General features: G+C 44.9%; 2 protein-coding genes across 3 annotated transcripts; both read left to right on the top strand.

Moving 5' to 3' along the window:
• The first annotated feature begins 8376 nt into the window (after positions 1-8376).
• LOC115188207 (C-type natriuretic peptide 1) lies at positions 8377-10848 on the top strand. Of its 2 annotated transcripts, none has more exons than XM_029747089.1 (3): positions 8377-8619; positions 9294-9461; positions 9930-10848. In XM_029747089.1, exons 2-3 carry the CDS (start codon positions 9363-9365, stop codon positions 10224-10226), a joined length of 396 nt encoding a protein of 131 aa, XP_029602949.1. In that variant the 5' UTR covers positions 8377-8619; positions 9294-9362; the 3' UTR covers positions 10227-10848. The 2 variants fall into 2 exon arrangements, with proteins under 2 accessions (XP_029602949.1, XP_029602948.1); XM_029747088.1 differs by having other exon boundaries at positions 8378-8619; positions 9275-9461; positions 9930-10847.
• A 4879-nt stretch (positions 10849-15727) lies between these two features.
• LOC115188043 (glyceraldehyde-3-phosphate dehydrogenase) lies at positions 15728-20906 on the top strand. The gene is made up of 11 exons (XM_029747076.1): positions 15728-15812; positions 16504-16549; positions 17909-18011; positions 18304-18410; positions 18649-18739; positions 18959-19074; positions 19171-19252; positions 19507-19658; positions 19951-20029; positions 20296-20477; positions 20572-20906. Exons 2-11 carry the CDS (start codon positions 16527-16529, stop codon positions 20639-20641), a joined length of 1005 nt encoding a protein of 334 aa, XP_029602936.1. The 5' UTR covers positions 15728-15812; positions 16504-16526; the 3' UTR covers positions 20642-20906.
• The last annotated feature ends 379 nt before the right edge of the window (positions 20907-21285 follow it).

The following is a 21285-nucleotide window of genomic DNA, read 5'->3' as shown; positions in this document are numbered from 1 at the left end:
ATTCAGGCTATAAACACACAGGGTAGAGTCAGGCTATAAACACACAGGGTACAGGGTAGATTCAGGCTATAAACACACAGGGTAGAGTCAGGCTATAAACACACAGGGTAGAGTCAGGCTATAAACACACAGGGTAGAGTCAGGCTATAAACACACAGGGTAGAGTCAGGCTATAAACACACAGGGTAGAGCGAGGCTATAAACACACAGGGTAGAGCGAGGCTATAAACACACAGGGTACAGGGTAGAGTCAGGCTATAAACACACAGGGTAGAGTCAGGCTATAAACACACAGGGTAGAGCGAGGCTATAAACACACAGGGTAGAGCGAGGCTATAAACACACAGGGTAGAGTCAGGCTATAAACACACAGGGTAGAGTCAAGCTATAAACACACAGGGTAGAGTCAGGCTATAAACACACAGGGTAGAGTCAGGCTATAAACACACAGGGTAGAGTCAGGCTATAAACACACAGGGTAGAGCCAGGCTATAAACACACAGGGTAGAGCGAGGCTATAAACACACAGGGTAGAGCGAGGCTATAAACACACAGGGTAGAGTCAGGCTATAAACACAAAGGGTAGAGCCAGGCTATAAACACACAGGGTAGAGCGAGGCTATAAACACACAAAGTAGAGCGAGGCTATAAACACACAGGGTAGAGCGAGGAAATATAAACACACAGGGTAGAGCGAGGCTATAAACACACAGGGTAGAGCGAGGCTATGAACACAGTGTAGAGTGAGGCTATAAACACACAGGGTAGAGTCAGGCTATAAACACACAGGGTAGAGCGAGGCTATAAACACACAGGGTAGAGCGAGGCTATAAACACACAGGGTAGAGCGAGGCTATGAACACAGTGTAGAGTGAGGCTATAAACACACAGGGTAGAGTCAGGCTATAAACACACAGGGTAGAGCGAGGCTATAAACACACAGGGTAGAGCGAGGCTATAAACACACAGGGTAGAGCGAGGCTATAAACACACAGGGTAGAGCGAGGCTATAAACACACAGGGTAGAGCGAGGCTATAAACACACAGGGTAGAGTCAGGCTATATACACACAGGGTAGAGCGAGGCTATAAACACACAGGGTAGAGGCAGGCTATAAACACACAGGGTAGAGCGAGGCTATAAACACACAGGGTAGAGCGAGGCTATAAACACACAGAGTAGAGTCAGGCTATAAACACACAGGGTAGAGCGAGGCTATAAACACACAGGGTAGAGCGAGGCTATAAACACACAGGGTAGAGCGAGGCTATAAACACACAGGGTAGAGCGAGGCTATAAACACACAGGGTAGAGTCAAGCTATAAACACACAGGGTAGAGTGAGGCTATAAACACACAGGGTAGAGTCAGGCTATAAACACACAGGGTAGAGCGAGGCTATAAACACACAGGGTAGTCAGGCTATAAACACACAGGGTAGAGAGAGGCTATAAACACACAGGGTAGAGCGAGGCTATAAACACACAGGGTAGAGCGAGACTATAAACACACAGGGTAGAGGCAGGCTATAAACACACAGGGTAGAGCGAGGCTATAAACACACAGGGTAGAGCGAGGCTATAAACACACAGAGTAGAGTCAGGCTATAAACACACAGGGTAGAGCGAGGCTATAAACACACAGGGTAGAGTCAGGCTATAAACGCACAGGGTAGAGCGAGGCTATAAACACACAGGGTAGAGAGAGGCTATAAACACACAGGGTAGAGCGAGGCTATAAACACACAGGGTAGAGTCAAGCTATAAACACACAGGGTAGAGTGAGGCTATAAACACACAGGGTAGAGTCAGGCTATAAACACACAGGGTAGAGTCAGGCTATAAACACACAGGGTAGAGTCAGGCTATAAACACACAGGGTAGAGCGAGGCTATAAACACACAGGGTAGAGTCAGGCTATAAACACACAGGGTAGAGCGAGGCTATAAACACACAGGGTAGAGCGAGGCTATAAACACACAGGGTAGAGCGAGGCTATAAACACACAGGGTAGAGCGAGGCTATAAACACACAGGGTAGAGCGAGGCTATAAACACACAGGGTAGAGTCAGGCTATAAACACACAGGGTAGAGCGAGGCTATAAACACACAGGGTAGAGCGAGGCTATATACACACAGGGTAGAGTCAGGCTATAAACACACAGGGTAGAGTCAGGCTATAAACACACAGGGTAGAGCGAGGCTATAAACACACAGGGTAGAGCGAGGCTATAAACACACAGGGTAGAGCGAGGCTATGAACACAGTGTAGAGTGAGGCTATAAACACACAGGGTAGAGTCAGGCTATAAACACACAGGGTAGAGCGAGGCTATAAACACACAGGGTAGAGCGAGGCTATAAACACACAGGGTAGAGCGAGGCTATAAACACACAATGGGTATAAACACACAGGGTAGAGCGAGGCTATAAACACCACAGGGTAGAGTCAGGCTATAAACACACAGGGTAGAGCGAGGCTATAAACACACAGGGTAGAGGCAGGCTATAAACACACAGGGTAGAGCGAGGCTATAAACACACAGGGTAGAGCGAGGCTATAAACACACAGGGTAGAGTCAGGCTATAAACACACAGGGTAGAGTCAGGCTATAAACACACAGGGTAGAGCGAGGCTATAAACACACAGGGTACAGGGTAGATTCAGGCTATAAACACACAGGGTAGAGTCAGGCTATAAACACACAGGGTACAGGGTAGATTCAGGCTATAAACACACAGGGTAGAGTCAGGCTATAAACACACAGGGTAGAGTCAGGCTATAAACACACAGGGTAGAGTCAGGCTATAAACACACAGGGTAGAGTCAGGCTATAAACACACAGGGTAGAGCGAGGCTATAAACACACAGGGTAGAGCGAGGCTATAAACACACAGGGTACAGGGTAGAGTCAGGCTATAAACACACAGGGTAGAGTCAGGCTATAAACACACAGGGTAGAGCGAGGCTATAAACACACAGGGTAGAGCGAGGCTATAAACACACAGGGTAGAGTCAGGCTATAAACACACAGGGTAGAGTCAAGCTATAAACACACAGGGTAGAGTCAGGCTATAAACACACAGGGTAGAGTCAGGCTATAAACACACAGGGTAGAGTCAGGCTATAAACACACAGGGTAGAGCCAGGCTATAAACACACAGGGTAGAGCGAGGCTATAAACACACAGGGTAGAGCGAGGCTATAAACACACAGGGTAGAGTCAGGCTATAAACACAAAGGGTAGAGCCAGGCTATAAACACACAGGGTAGAGCGAGGCTATAAACACACAGGGTAGAGCGAGGCTATAAACACACAGGGTAGAGCGAGGAAATATAAACACACAGGGTAGAGCAAGGCTATAAACACACAGGGTAGAGCGAGGCTATGAACACAGTGTAGAGTGAGGCTATAAACACACAGGGTAGAGTCAGGCTATAAACACACAGGGTAGAGCGAGGCTATAAACACACAGGGTAGAGCGAGGCTATAAACACACAGGGTAGAGCGAGGCTATAAACACACAGGGTAGAGCGAGGCTATAAACACACAGGGTAGAGTCAGGCTATAAACACACAGGGTAGAGCGAGGCTATAAACACACAGGGTAGAGGCAGGCTATAAACACACAGGGTAGAGCGAGGCTATAAACACACAGGGTAGAGCGAGGCTATAAACACACAGGGTAGAGTCAGGCTATAAACACACAGGGTAGAGTCAGGCTATAAACACACAGGGTAGAGCGAGGCTATAAACACACAGGGTACAGGGTAGATTCAGGCTATAAACACACAGGGTAGAGTCAGGCTATAAACACACAGGGTACAGGGTAGATTCAGGCTATAAACACACAGGGTAGAGTCAGGCTATAAACACACAGGGTAGAGTCAGGCTATAAACACACAGGGTAGAGTCAGGCTATAAACACACAGGGTAGAGTCAGGCTATAAACACACAGGGTAGAGCGAGGCTATAAACACACAGGGTAGAGCGAGGCTATAAACACACAGGGTACAGGGTAGAGTCAGGCTATAAACACACAGGGTAGAGTCAGGCTATAAACACACAGGGTAGAGCGAGGCTATAAACACACAGGGTAGAGCGAGGCTATAAACACACAGGGTAGAGTCAGGCTATAAACACACAGGGTAGAGTCAGGCTATAAACACACAGGGTAGAGTCAGGCTATAAACACACAGGGTAGAGTCAGGCTATAAACACACAGGGTAGAGTCAGGCTATAAACACACAGGGTAGAGCCAGGCTATAAACACACAGGGTAGAGCGAGGCTATAAACACACAGGGTAGAGCGAGGCTATAAACACACAGGGTAGAGTCAGGCTATAAACACAAAGGGTAGAGCCAGGCTATAAACACACAGGGTAGAGCGAGGCTATAAACACACAGGGTAGAGCGAGGCTATAAACACACAGGGTAGAGCGAGGAAATATAAACACACAGGGTAGAGCAAGGCTATAAACACACAGGGTAGAGCGAGGCTATGAACACAGTGTAGAGTGAGGCTATAAACACACAGGGTAGAGTCAGGCTATAAACACACAGGGTAGAGCGAGGCTATAAACACACAGGGTAGAGCGAGACTATAAACACACAGGGTAGAGCGAGGCTATGAACACAGTGTAGAGTGAGGCTATAAACACACAGGGTAGAGTCAGGCTATAAACACACAGGGTAGAGCGAGGCTATAAACACACAGGGTAGAGCGAGGCTATAAACACACAGGGTAGAGCGAGGCTATAAACACACAGGGTAGAGCGAGGCTATAAACACACAGGGTAGAGCGAGGCTATAAACACACAGGGTAGAGTCAGGCTATATACACACAGGGTAGAGCGAGGCTATAAACACACAGGGTAGAGGCAGGCTATAAACACACAGGGTAGAGCGAGGCTATAAACACACAGGGTAGAGCGAGGCTATAAACACACAGAGTAGAGTCAGGCTATAAACACACAGGGTAGAGCGAGGCTATAAACACACAGGGTAGAGCGAGGCTATAAACACACAGGGTATAGCGAGGCTATAAACACACAGGGTAGAGCGATGCTATAAACACACAGGGTATAGCGAGGCTATAAACACACAGGGTAGAGCGATGCTATAAACACACAGGGTAGAGTCAAGCTATAAACACACAGGGTAGAGCGAGGCTATAAACACACAGGGTAGAGTCAGGCTATAAACACACAGGGTAGAGCGAGGCTATAAACACACAGGGTAGAGCGAGGCTATAAACACACAGGGTAGAGCGAGACTATAAACACACAGGGTAGAGGCAGGCTATAAACACACAGGGTAGAGCGAGGCTATAAACACACAGGGTAGAGCGAGGCTATAAACACACAGAGTAGAGTCAGGCTATAAACACACAGGGTAGAGCGAGGCTATAAACACACAGGGTAGAGTCAGGCTATAAACGCACAGGGTAGAGTCAGGCTATAAACACACAGGGTAGAGTCAGGCTATAAACACACAGGGTAGAGCGAGGCTATAAACACACAGGGTAGAGTCAGGCTATAAACACACAGGGTAGAGCGAGGCTATAAACACACAGGGTAGAGCGAGGCTATAAACACACAGGGTAGAGTCAGGCTATAAACACACAGGGTAGAGCGAGGCTATAAACACACAGGGTAGAGCGAGGCTATAAACACACAGGGTAGAGCGAGGCTATAAACACACAGGGTAGAGCGAGGCTATAAACACACAGGGTAGAGTCAGGCTATAAACACACAGGGTAGAGCGAGGCTATAAACACACAGGGTAGAGCGAGGCTATATACACACAGGGTAGAGTCAGGCTATAAACACACAGGGTAGAGTCAGGCTATAAACACACAGGGTAGAGCGAGGCTATAAACACACAGGGTACAGGGTAGATTCAGGCTATAAACACACAGGGTAGAGTCAGGCTATAAACACACAGGGTACAGGGTAGATTCAGGCTATAAACACACAGGGTAGAGTCAGGCTATAAACACACAGGGTAGAGTCAGGCTATAAACACACAGGGTAGAGTCAGGCTATAAACACACAGGGTAGAGCGAGGCTATAAACACACAGGGTAGAGCGAGGCTATAAACACACAGGGTACAGGGTAGAGTCAGGCTATAAACACACAGGGTAGAGTCAGGCTATAAACACACAGGGTAGAGCGAGGCTATAAACACACAGGGTAGAGCGAGGCTATAAACACACAGGGTAGAGTCAGGCTATAAACAAACAGGGTAGAGTCAAGCTATAAACACACAGGGTAGAGTCAGGCTATAAACACACAGGGTAGAGTCAGGCTATAAACACACAGGGTAGAGTCAGGCTATAAACACACAGGGTAGAGCGAGGCTATAAACACACAGGGTAGAGCGAGGCTATAAACACACAGGGTAGAGCGAGGCTATAAACACACAGGGTAGAGCGAGGCTATAAACACACAGGGTAGAGTCAGGCTATAAACACACAGGGTAGAGCGAGGCTATAAACACACAGGGTAGAGGCAGGCTATAAACACACAGGGTAGAGCGAGGCTATAAACACACAGGGTAGAGCGAGGCTATAAACACACAGAGTAGAGTCAGGCTATAAACACACAGGGTAGAGCGAGGCTATAAACACACAGGGTAGAGCGAGGCTATAAACACACAGGGTAGAGCGAGGCTATAAACACACAGGGTAGAGCGAGGCTATAAACACACAGGGTAGAGTCAAGCTATAAACACACAGGGTAGAGTGAGGCTATAAACACACAGGGTAGAGTCAGGCTATAAACACACAGGGTAGAGCGAGGCTATAAACACACAGGGTAGTCAGGCTATAAACACACAGGGTAGAGAGAGGCTATAAACACACAGGGTAGAGCGAAGCTATAAACACACAGGGTAGAGCGAGACTATAAACACACAGGGTAGAGGCAGGCTATAAACACACAGGGTAGAGCGAGGCTATAAACACACAGGGTAGAGCGAGGCTATAAACACACAGAGTAGAGTCAGGCTATAAACACACAGGGTAGAGCGAGGCTATAAACACACAGGGTAGAGTCAGGCTATAAACACACAGGGTAGAGCGAGGCTATAAACACACAGGGTAGAGAGAGGCTATAAACACACAGGGTAGAGCGAGGCTATAAACACACAGGGTAGAGTCAAGCTATAAACACACAGGGTAGAGTGAGGCTATAAACACACAGGGTAGAGTCAGGCTATAAACACACAGGGTAGAGTCAGGCTATAAACACACAGGGTAGAGTCAGGCTATAAACACACAGGGTAGAGCGAGGCTATAAACACACAGGGTAGAGTCAGGCTATAAACACACAGGGTAGAGCGAGGCTATAAACACACAGGGTAGAGTGAGGCTATAAACACACAGGGTAGAGTCAGGCTATAAACACACAGGGTAGAGTCAGGCTATAAACACACAGGGTAGAGTCAGGCTATAAACACACAGGGTAGAATCAGGCTATAAACACACAGGGTAGAGCGAGGCTATAAACACACAGGGTAGAGTCAGGCTATAAACACACAGGGTAGAGCAAGGCTATAAACACACAGGGTAGAGTCAGGCTATAAACACACAGGGTAGAGTCAGGCTATAAACACACAGGGTAGAGTCAGGCTATAAACACACAGGGTAGAGCGAGGCTATAAACACACAGGGTAGAGTCAGGCTATAAACACACAGGGTAGAGCAAGGCTATAAACACACAGGGTAGAGTCAGGCTATAAACACACAGGGTAGAATCAGGCTATAAACACACAGGGTAGAGCGAGGCTATAAACACACAGGGTAGAGTCAGGCTATTAACACACAGGGTAGATTCAGGCTATAAACACACAGAGTAGAGCGAGGCTATAAACACACAGGGTAGATTCAGGCTATAAACACACAGGGTAGAGCGAGGCTATAAACACACAGGGTAGAGTCAGGCTATAAACACACAGGATGGAAAGTGAGGCTTTGCAATGACCACTATACATACACAGCAGAGATGCTATGACACAAATACAGTGCAGGGATATACACACCTACTGATGAGGTGGTGGGGTTACCAAACCGATGGAGGACGACCTCCACTGTAGGTCCAGTTTCAAAAATTGGTCCTCCCCAGCCACTGTACCCATTGGGCGCTCTTGTCATGTTTCTGTTTGCCCTTTGACCCTGGCAGGTGTCCTCCCGTGACATCATTGTGTTCCAAGCAGGGGAGATGTGTGGCCACCGGCAACCTCTAGTCACCTTGGTGATGACAAACACTCCTACTGCCATGACATCATCCCAGTGATGAAGTAGGGGAGGGGAGATGGAGGGGGCCGGAGGGAGGATGTTTGCCGGTATAAACCCACCTCATCATCCCAGCTGATACACTAACATTAAACCACTGCCAAGCGAACACAAGAGGCAAACTCATCCCTTCAATAAGATCAGTGAGAGAGAGGGAAGAGGAGAAAAGGAGGGGCGAAGCGTGAGATAGTGATGCTTTCAGCAGGTGCCGAACAGTGAGAGGTAGCTGATAGAGAGGGAAAGACTGCGTGAGAGAGAGATGCAGCCAGCCTGTGAGAGCACACAGTGACCCACAGCATCGGAGACAAGAGAAGAAGACAAAGTGTGAGTTGTTTCATGCATTCTTTATTTGTTCGTTTAGCAAAAGGGTGAGAGGTTATGCACCTGTGCTTTCAGGTTGATTAGATACAGAGGAAGATGGAATTTGTACCAAAAAGTAGGTATTGCTGCATATTTCATTGTATACAATTAATGTTTTATTTTATTTAGTACGTTATTATCATGTAATAATTATTATTCCTGAGTAAATACTTAAATGCATCCATGTCTATTTGAACTTAAAGAACCAGGAAGTATAATGTACTGATTTATTATAGAGGAATCAGGGGCTCATTTGTAGATCTGATGTTTTATAAGATATTCAATGAAAATCAATACTCATCTCACAGACATAATGTCACAATTTCTACCTTGTCTCAGATTTTCATACAGCAGTATATTGTGTGTACAAGGCAATTTCTCCCTTGGCGAAAATGAAGTTTTTCTCATGTATTTGATTACTAACATCAGAGTATGAAACGTCATCATAAAGCATGATTATGGATTTAACTTTATGGTCAGTAGAGTCGTGGTGGTGGTCATTGCTCTGTGGGATGTGTAGTCAAACATTTTTCTGTATGGTTTTAGAGATGTATTATAGTTGTATTAATAGTCACTGTATTATCTATATTGGCATATTAATTCCTCTCTGTTTTTACAGAATTCTGTTGTCATTGCAGTGTCAGTGTAGTCGTGTCCAGCCTGTCTCCTGCATTACTGTTCCCGCCCTCCCTCTACTCACTGCTGCCATGCTGTACCCAGCTCTGCTCTGTGCTGCTCTGCTCCTGATCGCACCCCTGGGGCACACAGAGGGGCGCACCCTGCACCCCTCACCTGATGCCATCCAGGTAAGGAGGGTGAAGGGAGAGGGGTAGTGAGAGGAGAATAGGAAAAAGAGGGGATATGGGGATGGAGAAGGAGGTGGGAGTGGAAAGTTAGGGAGGGGGAGAGTATGGGGAGCTGGGGAGAGTAGGGGAGAGTGGGACAGAGGGGAGATGGGGAGAGTGGGACAGAGGGGAGATGGGGAGAGTGGGACAGAGGGGAGATGGGGAGAGTGGGACAGAGGGGAGATGGGGAGAGTGGGACAGAGGGGAGAGTGGGACAGAGGGGAGATGGGGAGAGTGGGACAGAGGGGCGATGGGGAGAGTGGGACAGAGGGGAGATTGGGAGAGTGGGACAGAAGGGAGATGGGGAAGAGGGGAGTAGAGGGTATATTTGGATTGAGGGCAGAGATGGATCATCAATATCTTTTTTACGGAGCTCTCGTGACTTTTCTGCGTAGTAATAATAACACCATATTTGTTGTTCCTGCCTAGTTTGTTGAGCAGTTTCTGGATCGCTACAACGACCTGACCCTGGATGACCTGGAGAACCTGGTGAGCAGCCAACCAGAGGAGCCCTCCTCTGCTTTTACTTCCGGGGTCAAAGTCGCTGAGTACCCCAAATGGGCTGACATACCAGCACAGGGCGACAGCACCTGGCTCCGCCTCCTGAAGGGGACCCTGGCCAATCAGAAAAGAGCTGTGACGGACCGGTCAAGGAGGGGGTGGAACCGAGGATGCTTCGGACTCAAACTGGACAGGATCGGGTCAATGAGTGGACTGGGCTGCTAGTGGAGAGAGAGGAAGAGACTGACGTCCCTCAGGGGATATGAGGACGAACACACAGTAGGCTGCTACACAGCACACAGTCATTTACACACATGAGGTGAATACAAGGATGTTAATGTGAGTACAAAGGAGGTCTACATGTAACGTAGCTGTAGTGTACTTGCTGTATTGCTAATGTGGTTCCATCGAGCTTAGTGACAGTTACTCTGTATGTCTCCTGGCTGTTGGAAGGGGTTAGCTGTACTTATATTGTACATCTATTCATTTCAATCTTCAAAGCATATCAGAGTTATGTTTACATCAAGCTGTTATTCTATTTTAAGTCTCTGAGTGTTGTTTTGACAGTAAACCTGCACTTTATTTGAAATTAAGTATTTAAAACTTTTGTCTTTCTTGACTAATATTGTCCTTGTTAATCCTGCAGAAATAGTTGTGTTATGGCATGTTTAATGGAAATAAATATTTGAAAAAAGATAATAATATAATTAAAGTCAAATGTTTCTTCTCTCTGCTATTGATTTGACATACATTTTGCATGAATAAATGTACACTGAAACCTGTTGTATTGAGTGTTGTGTTCTATTAAAGTCCTGACATCTTCCAGTGGCAGATTCATCCTCAAATCCTCTAGTCCTCCATTTGTTCACTTCACATTGACATGCGTCATCTACATATTCATGCATTTCCATTCAATTTGAAGGTTCAATTTCTCACAGCAGATATTTATACCTCTGTTTCCGTGGTCGTTTTGATTAAATCTGCCACAGGCAGCTGAGGGAGAGAGAGAAGGTACATGTCTTCCTCCGAGCTAAATGAAATGCCTGCATTACATGGTGGGGTTGTGTGGGAGGACCAATTAGGGCTTGGAGCTACACTAATCAAGCTACCACTGATGCTTCCAAACTGAATTTACTATGTCGTTAGTATCTCACTTATAGAAGGGAGTTAACTCTTGTCTATATGACAAGTACTTCCAAACAGAACATCATCTTTTCTCTTTAAATACAGTTCTGGGTTGGGGAAAGAGGGCATTTCACCAGGGTCAGTTCTGGTTTGGGGAAAGAGGGCATTTCACCAGGGTCAGTTCTGGGTTGGGGAAAGGGCATTTTACCAGGGTCAGTTCTGGGTTGGGGAAAGAGGGAATTTCACCAGGGTCAATAGAGTGCATTAGAGGTTGGGAGATGGATACTGAGTCTCTAGAGCAGGGGTACTCAACTCTGACCCTACGAGATCTGGAGCCTGCTCATTTTCTGTTCTACCTGGTAATTAATTGCACACACCTGGTGCCCCAGGTCTAAACCAGTCCATGATGAGAGGGGGACAATTCAAAATGCAATGGAACTGGCTTCGAGGTCCAGAGTTGAGTTTCAGGGTTCGAGAGTCAGTAGTGTGTTCATCATAGAAGAAGTTAACTCAGGTTAAAAGACTGGATGCAGTCCCTAAAGTAAACCACAAGGGGTCAGTCTGAATTAGTCTGTCATGTTGCAAGGTCCAAACCATTGTGCAATCCAGACTTCAGACTTCGTGCTGGACTCTATTAATGGACATTATGAGACTGATGATAATTCAGCAGCATATGAACCCAGCTGTACACCTTTCTGATGCGGTTTGTTTTGGTTGAGTTTCAGATTATTTTGTGCCCAATAGAAATGAATGATAAATGATGTATTGTGTCATTTTGGATTCACTTTTAATGTAAGTAAGAATAGAATAGGTTTCTAAACACTTCTACATGAATGTGGATACTACCATGATTACGGATAATCCTGAATGAATCGTGAATAATGATGAGTAAGAAAATTACAGAAGCACAATTATCTTGGTACTACTTTAATACACATTATTTATCCCAAGACTTTTGCTCCCCAAAAATGGGGGGACTATGTACAAAAGTGCTGTAATTTCTAAATGGTTCACCTGATATGGATGAAAATACCCTTTAATTAAAGCTGACAGTCTGCACTAACCTCATAGTCATTGTTTGATTTCAAATCCAAGAAAATAAGAAAAAATGCTTCACTGTCCCAATAATTACAGAAAGCACTGTATATTGACACATAGCCTACAGCAGTAGTCTTCTTGTACTCTCAGCCTCACAGCGTCTGGTCTAGGGTCTTCTGGGTCTAGATTTAAGCCCATGGCTCCTCTTTAGTATTCTAAACTACTTTTGGCTTCCTCTGATTTTCTCAAAAGCACTACACAAATCTGAACATAACTAACCAACTGAACAGACACAAATGAAACATTTTCTTACAGAAATCTGTAGGCCTACATGAAAAATCTAAATTAAGGGAGAAGGTGGCCTTTATATTAGCCTACCATGGACTATAGTATGACCTATGATGACTGTGTGATCATGTGGTGTGATATTAAGCAGGGTCAAATACAGTACACAGTATCACCAGTGTATACCATCCACCGAGGAGTAGACCGGTCTGATTATATTTATAGAATGACCTTTACTTCACCTCTCTGACCTTAAGCTGTGCAGCGTAGGCCAAGAGCAGTGCGTGTTCACATGGGGTCGTGGTAGTTCAACTATGCCCAGGTCATTGGCTCGTCACCACCCTAAATTCCAACACCTGTGACAAAAATATTAGTGCAGGGTGGCATGACTGCTATTGTGCTGTTGAACATGTTGTCCATGTGTTATGGGTCATGGGTCGCGCTGTGTTGGAGAACATGTAACGCTAGTTCTGTGTTATTTCCTTCACTGTGATATTCAGGTACAGGTTGTTGTGTGTTTTGCTTGTAGAGGCGTATGGACCAAAGGCCTAAGGGTTCAGACTACTAATTGGTCATTTTATATTCTTATAGAGAGCAGAACTGACGCCCCACCCCAACAAGTCCTTATTGACCTAATGGGACATTTATGATCAGAATAAATAATTACTTGGGTGTTTACATTTCTACTATTTCACACATGTACAAGTGTGTTTCATACACGTGTGAATTAGATATATATTTTTTGGACAACCCTCGGAGAGTGTGTTCACGGCCAGGGATCAGCCGTTATTAGGGTTAAGTGTCTTGCTCAAGGCCACAGACTGATTTTTCACCTATAGTAGTCGGCTTGGTGATTCAAACCAGCGACCTTTCAAGCCAGCGACCGCATAGGCAGTAATGGTAGCCATCATTTGTTTTTGTCTAGATTGGGCTCTTTAAGGAGAGGTTTGAACAGATCAGTTTTAAAATAGGCTGAAAAGGAGCCAGAAGTCAGGGAGCTACTTACAATAGGCAGAATGTAAGGGCCAACCCAACAGTAGGAGTGATCTAGCAGGGATCATGTCCAAGGGGCAGGAGGAGGTCTTCATGTGACCTACAGTATCAAGGAGGGACTCAAAGGATATTTGCCCAAATGAGAAAAAGGCAGCTGTAGACAGAGTAGTTTCCTCAGGTGCCTTCTGGACAGTAATGCTGGTATGGAGTCAGCTACTGCCAATCTGGGATCAAACATTTTCTAAAGTTGTGGGAGTTCTCAGAGATCAGGGTAGAGAAGTAGTTTGCTGATGCATCTTTAACCCGCAACATTATAATTTCTCATCAGTTCCTTCATTATCTCATAGAATACTTGAAGTTTGCAGGCCTTCCATTTACGTTCAGCCTTTCCAAGTTCACTATTTAAAGCAGATGTGTGGTGATTTAACCATGGTGAGACGCTGGCTGGCAGTTTATTTCTGCTTTTAACTGGTGCCACGGAGTCTAAAGTAGCCTCACATACATCACTGAAGCTTCCCAGAAAATCCTCGTTGTGACGACAAATAACAGGAGTAGTAGAGGGTCAGAAGGCATTGGTAGATGAACTTACTAGGAGTTGTGGAGATGATGTGAGAGTGAGTGGCGACAAACACATTTTTAGGAGGAGTAGGAGGAAGCATTTTAAAAACAACACTGAGATTGTCAGAGACACACACATCAATAGTTTCCAAGTAATCAATATTCGGACCATAGGACAGCACCAGATCAACAGTATGGCCTTGGTTGTGTGTCGGCCCTGTGGCATGTAGCACAAAGTTAAAGGCTCCTAACGGGTTCAAAACTCCCTAGCTAGTGCATTATTTGGGCTAAACACATGAATGTTTAGATCTCCAAGAATAACCCTGTCATATTTAGACATAACCAAAGACAGAGGTCAGAGAATTCTGCAATGAACCAACTATTAGGTTTAGGTTTAGGAGGGTGGTACACTAGAATATACAAGGTGGGCTGTTTCATGTTAAAGCAAAAGATGAGGCTTTCAAATTAGAAAAATGTGTCACATGACACAGGGCTACATATATACATGTCCCTACCACGGCCAGACAGACTGGATTTCTGTACATAAGACAAGGCTGGAGGGGTAGCTTCATTTTCAGAACTAAAATCCTTGGGTTTTCTTGTTCATAATGTTCTTTTGAGACACCAAGTGAACAAAACCAGATCCACAGACCCAGTCTTGTGTTATAACCAGACTTGCCATTCGGTTACTCTGACATAGATAGAACTCAACTCCTTAGACAGTCACTTGAGTAGACAGACAAAACACACCCACACAAGTTATTTCTGTGAGAACTGTGTCTAAGCCTAAAGCATGAGAATGTGCAAAATGTGATGTGTTCAGGGCATGGCCATAGGTCCACACAGCCCTCCTCACACCCCAGGCAGGAGAAGGAGAGGAGAGAGAGAGAGGTTGAAAGTGAAGGGTCGTGGTCTTTGGACTGTAAATGTCACACTGTGGAGGAAAGTGATTTGATCCCCGTCTGCTCTCGCTGTCTGGCTCTCGCTGTCTGGCTCTCCCTATCTAGTGAGAAGGTCACACAGGAACAGACCCTCTATTATATCATTTGGCCATCCAAGGACTTATTATATCTGTGCAGTGTTGCAGCGTCTGTTCCTATGCTTCCAAATTAAAGCTATGGGAAGGTTTAAAAAGGTATACAAAAAAAACCATTCAGTGTTAATAAAATCTATTGGTTGAATGTGGCGGCCTTGAGTGAAATAAGAGGGCCATATATTCAGACAGATACAGAGAGTCTGATGAACTTCCCTGAAAGCAAAATGAATCAAAGTGAAAGCACTTCACTCAATATTCAGGCCTACACTATTCACTAGAACCCACAAAATCAATGCTACTTTAGGTCAGTTTTAGTTTAAATACCAGGAAAGGGGAGGCAGGTAGCCTAGTGGTTAGAGCGTTGGGCCAGTAACTGCAAAGGTTGCTGGATCAAATCCCCAAGGTAAAAATGTGTCATTCTGCTCCTGAACAAGGCAGTTAACCCAGTATTTCACAGTAGACTGTCATTGTAAATAAGAATTTCTTATTAACTGACTTGCCTAGTAAAATAAAACAGGGTGAACACAGTAAGACCCAATTAATGTTTTCATATAGCTAATGCAGCTTTATTGTTAGGCTACATACACTAAATTTATAATAGGCTGACTTGTCACAACTTCCTTATGACCTTGACATTCTGAAAGGGGCGGGGTTTAGAGTCCGTAGCATACAAAGGGGCGTGTCCATACAGGGTGGAAATAAATAGGTAGCCCAGCTCTACCAGTCCCCACTCACACCCGAAAGTCGTAAGACAGGATTGAGGCATCTCACAAACGGTAAATGACCAACCAACGGCTACATTAGGATATTTAACTAAATTAATGGCTGGTGATAATATGGGCCTTAGATAGTAACAAGATTAGGGAGATTGTCAGCTTTTGGCTTGACAACCTTGCGATTGTTTGTTTTATTCTAAGGCTTGTTGCATGCGTGGCCATTTATTTAATGTCATAGTTGATGAGATGCAGCTCCAACTACTTGATGTATATAGGGGTTTTTCTCTTTAGAAAAGACTATTCAAACCTCTTGTAAAAGTGACTTCAATCTGTCATGATTGAACTCTGAATCCCTGACGCAAAGTTTAGTTAGACTTTCAAAGTTCATAACTGTTACTTACAACATGTTGCAATTTGTTTAAATAGACTATCACACATTTTATTCCTGTTAAAACATTTTGCTGTGCTTTTAAATGCAAATGTTATTTGCATAAACTTACTATGAGTTGCAGACATTTGATGTGTCATACTGTTCAGATAAATGATCTATTCTAGGGACCTATGGCATACTCTATTATTATCTTATGCTATGCTGTGTTCTCTATGCCTCTGCTTACCTTAAAGCTATAACTCGGTTGCAAAGTTCTATGCCATAAAGTATGGAAATCCCCAGAAGTCATAATGGATGGTCAATATTTGTTTTAATAGCTAATGTCTCTCCTTCTCCCTCCCCTCTTCTCTCCCCCCACAGAGGACTAGACCAACTCAGGCAAAATGGTGAAAGTAGGTGTCAATGGGTAAGATACATTTTCATTTAACCCCTTAACTAACACAACAAAACACACTATCTAGCAATTTATCACCACCACACACACAGGGTTAGAATCTCCTACTCTGGCTTGACCCAGTGCAGAGCTTACGCTTTAAAACCAGATATCTATTTGAAATGGCAATATCGCTAAAATAAATTAATAATAACAGAAACATAGTAATGAATACAATCAAGATTTCAGTACATCATTCCTTACTAATGGATGTACACTGGTAACCTCACACAGGGAGTACTGATGCCCCTTTGAAAGGACCCGCCCTCTGTTTGCGAGAAACACAAGTTGCATATGATGCACAAGTCATCCCCGATGATGTGTAGTATTCAGACGAGCCCTGAGAGGAGCTTGGCTTACATGACCCTCCTCTCTGTACCCTCTCTTACTCCAGTCTTTTTTTAGCCAGGCACCCTTTGGAGAAAAGGTCAGGGGTACAGTAGTGTCTTGTTGACATTCTGAACCATCAGAACATTTAATAGCTGTCTTACTCTAAACTAGCTCAGTGACTAAAGAGCAGGAAGAGACTTGTGTTTTGCAGAAGGCACACTCTGGTTAGCAGAACAGACACACAAACCCAGGGACGGCCACCCTGGTGGTCTCTTGTTCTCTGATGTTTTCACTAGTAGACAAGTGGTCACCTTGTGCTTAGTTGAATAGAACAGTTTTATTGTCCAGTCTACAGTTGAAAATGTGTTGTTGGCCTCACTACTCACATATGTGCGGGGGATCTGCAGTTCCCCTTCTCCTATCCTCCTCTTCGCCTCCCCTCCACCTCTCGGAGGACAGTGTGTATCAGAGCCTGTCTGCCTGTGAACCTGATTTTTCTAGTTAAAAAGTAACTACTAATCAAACAGGCCTCTCACTTCATGGTGGAGAATTACCACATCAGGGGTAGACAGTTAGACTTTATACCCCAGAGGGTACAGCCTCAGTCCTGTTCACTCTGCTGGCTATGGTACACAACTCCCTGAACCCTGTCCTCTTTCTATGGAAATACAGTATTTTGAGGTTGCCACATGTTCATTTGAGGTTTCTCTGAAAGCTCTTTATGTCCAGTCTTTAGTCTTTTGCTTGAGGTGCTACACAACAGTCAGATGTTGTGGAACAGAAATGTCAGTTCAGTTGTGTACATGACATTTCTATCTGTGACCTTTGAAACATGGCTCCCTACTGAGTAAGGCACCAGCTGTTACATTAGAATACAGGAGAGACAAATGGGGGACCACAACTTCATTCATTTTTCAATAGTGAGAGGTTTATGAAATTCCTTATTGTTGAGGACTGGGTGTGACATCAATGATTAATGGAATGAATCGTCTTGTCCTCCAGATTCGGCCGTATCGGGCGTCTGGTGACCCGGGCTGCATTCCACTCCAAGAAGGGAGTTGAGATTGTGGCCATCAACGACCCCTTCATCGACCTGGACTACATGGTGAGTAGCCTAAAGCCTACAATGGACCAGGGACTTCTAGCCCACTGAATCAGTAGAAAAACGGATTGATCCCTGACATGTATGAAGAATTAAGGTTTTAAGACTTAGTGAAATATTTAGCTTATGTATAGATTAGTTCTTCACCCTAACTTATTAAGTGGTTTCAATAACTTCAAGACCTTTGAATGTTGCTGTCACCCTGATGCCCTCAATGAACAAACCAAGGCCCTGTCATAACTTAGAATCTATTAACAATAGGCCAAGAGACTCACCTCTCCTTCTCCCTCTTCAGGTCTACATGTTCAAGTATGACTCCACCCACGGACGTTTCCATGGAGAGGTCAAGGCTGAGGGTGGCAAGCTGGTCATCGATGGACACAAAATCACTGTGTTCCACGAGTGAGTTCCTTAATTTTGTAACAAATAATTCACTTTTTTTTCCCACATCTAAAGCAATTCATACAAATCAGGTCAGCATCTGTAGAATATGCAGGAGAGACCTGAAGTCCCTTGTGGCCTTATGGAATGGCGCCCCCTTGTGGAATCTATAACAATATAAATGATAGTCTATTAGTCTATGGTGCTCTGCTTCCTCATAACATAACCCTGAACCTCCTCTTCTCTCTCTCGTTCTCAGGAGAGACCCAGCTAACATCAAGTGGGGAGATGCTGGTGCCACCTATGTAGTTGAGTCAACAGGTGTCTTCACCACCATTGAGAAGGCCTCTGTAAGTATCCCCATCAGTAGACACAGCATCCAGAACTGTATGATATAGGAATATCATTAGAACAGAAATAACTCCTTTATAACATCACTTTACCCATCAGGCTTAACCTGTATGTGGTGCATTATGTTGAATACATACAATAACTAGGCCACGATATTTAACCAGGCTACAAAAAAATGTACTAACGGACTCCTCTAACATCTCTCCCCCCTCCTCCAGACCCATCTGAAGGGCGGTGCCAAGAGGGTTGTCATCTCCGCTCCCAGCGCTGATGCACCCATGTTCGTCATGGGAGTCAACCACGAGAAGTACGATAACTCCCTCAAGGTTGTCAGGTGAGACCCTCTTCCCTCCACTTAACAGATACTATCTGCACCGCCTGGCTATTCTGTTGTGGTTCAGACTATAATTTAGCACGTCTCTCTCCACAGCAATGCTTCATGCACAACCAACTGCCTGGCTCCCCTGGCCAAGGTCATCCACGATAACTACCACATCATTGAGGGTCTGATGGTACGGATTAAAATGCAACACCTGGGATCAATCACCTAGAGAGGGCATAATCTGACATAACGACAGATTTCACACCGACACAAAACACTAACCGTACAGAACAAGGGATGGACTGTTTTTAAGATCACCGACACACCATCTCTGTTTTTCTTATCCAGCCGTCCCCCACTACCACCACTTCTGTACCTCCTTAATGTGGGTCACTCCTCTCTCATCTCCCTTTCCACTAACATCACTCTCTCTCTCTCCCTCAGAGCACAGTTCATGCCGTCACCGCCACCCAGAAGACTGTTGATGGTCCTTCTGGAAAGCTGTGGAGGGATGGACGTGGCGCCAGCCAGAACATCATCCCTGCCTCCACCGGAGCAGCCAAGGCTGTCGGCAAGGTCATCCCCGAGCTGAACGGGTCAGTACCACAACCTCTAAATAACTAATAACAACCAGTAAAACAAGACACAATTATAATACTAGAATCACAAGTTCACAACCTCTAACTAGACACTAGTATAATAACTAACTAACCAGTTACACATTTATAACACTAGTCAGCCATTACTACATTTCAGTCAACAGTAAAATGTATAGCAATGAAACAGACATTTGTCTAAGAACCAGTCATTATGTCTGTATATCAAACTGTAGAGGAGTAAGTTGAACTTTGACCTTACGCTGCTGTCACTCCCTCTTCATCCTCACAGCAAGATAACTGGCATGGCCTTCCGTGTCCCCACCCCCAACGTCTCAGTGGTGGACCTGACTGTTCGTCTGGAGAAGCCTGTGAGTAGCCCCTCCCCTGCCTTGTCAATACACATCATGTCTGAGTGTCTCTATGGTGTACCTTACCTGCCAATACAAGCAAAAAGATAGCTGTCTTAGGACCAGTTGTTAGACACAAAGTGACCACATCTTTAAATAAAGATGGCAGTAAAGCCCATTGTTGAGTAGACAAGACAATGCCTTAATTTATACATGATTAGTTAGCATTGTAAATTTAGCAACAATGGAACAATTTGACAACCCACCTCTTGTTGTTTGAACCACAGGCCAGCTACGACGCCATCAAGAAGGTTGTCAAGGCTGCCGCTGATGGACCCATGAAGGGAATTCTTGGATACACAGAGCAACAGGTTGTGTCTTCAGACTTCAACGGCGACACCCACTCCTCCATCTTTGATGCCGGCGCTGGCATTGCTCTGAACGACCACTTCGTCAAGCTGGTTACATGGTACGCATTCATCCTCTGCAAATACACACACGTATCCACACAGACACATTCTTGGTGATGAAGAAACCTGACCGTGTCTCTCCTCTCTCCCCAGGTATGACAACGAGTTCGGCTACAGCAACCGCGTCATTGACCTGATGGCTCACATGGCCACCAAGGAGTAAAGCAACCAACCAAACGCTACTGTGCTACGTCATGTGACCACATATTTCCCATTCGATTGGACTATCACCCTTAACTTGCCATGAGAAAGTTACCCGCATTAAACAAATAACTAACAATCACAACTATAATTTATTTTTGTATTGTAAAGACCCTGTTCTGGTCTTGTGAAAGGTGAGATGGAATCTGGGTGTGAAGAGATTTTCTCTGTTTGTTGCACTGAACCTGCTTCATTCAGAAGCGGAATAAAAGTCCTCTGTGAGTAAATATGGCTTCCTGTTTTTCACTTGATGGGATAAAAGGATAATTACTTAGGATTGACTTGTAGATGATAATGGAAAAGGACAAACGCTTTAATAATTCCTTTGTTATTTCTATTAAGCTTAGGAACCTGAAGTGATCGATCACTCATACACAATGGAAACACTATACAACACAATTATTCCTGACCCTGGGTACATAGGAGTAGTTTAGATACAGTATCTATACAATGAGGTTGCTCTGTAAACTTAAACATCTCTATCTGAATGCTCCCACACTCTGGTGCTTGCATATATCTGAGCCATTTACTCTTGCAAGAATCTATGCATTTGACAGAACCATGATTTCAAACACAACCCAGACACTTTCATTTCAGTTCTATGAT

Source organism: Salmo trutta, chromosome 3, assembly GCF_901001165.1.
Source record: "Salmo trutta chromosome 3, fSalTru1.1, whole genome shotgun sequence".
Taxonomy (NCBI): Eukaryota; Metazoa; Chordata; class Actinopteri; order Salmoniformes; family Salmonidae; genus Salmo; species Salmo trutta.
The sequence above is the reverse complement of the archived record's forward strand: the minus strand, read 5'-3'. Positions and strand labels throughout refer to the sequence as shown.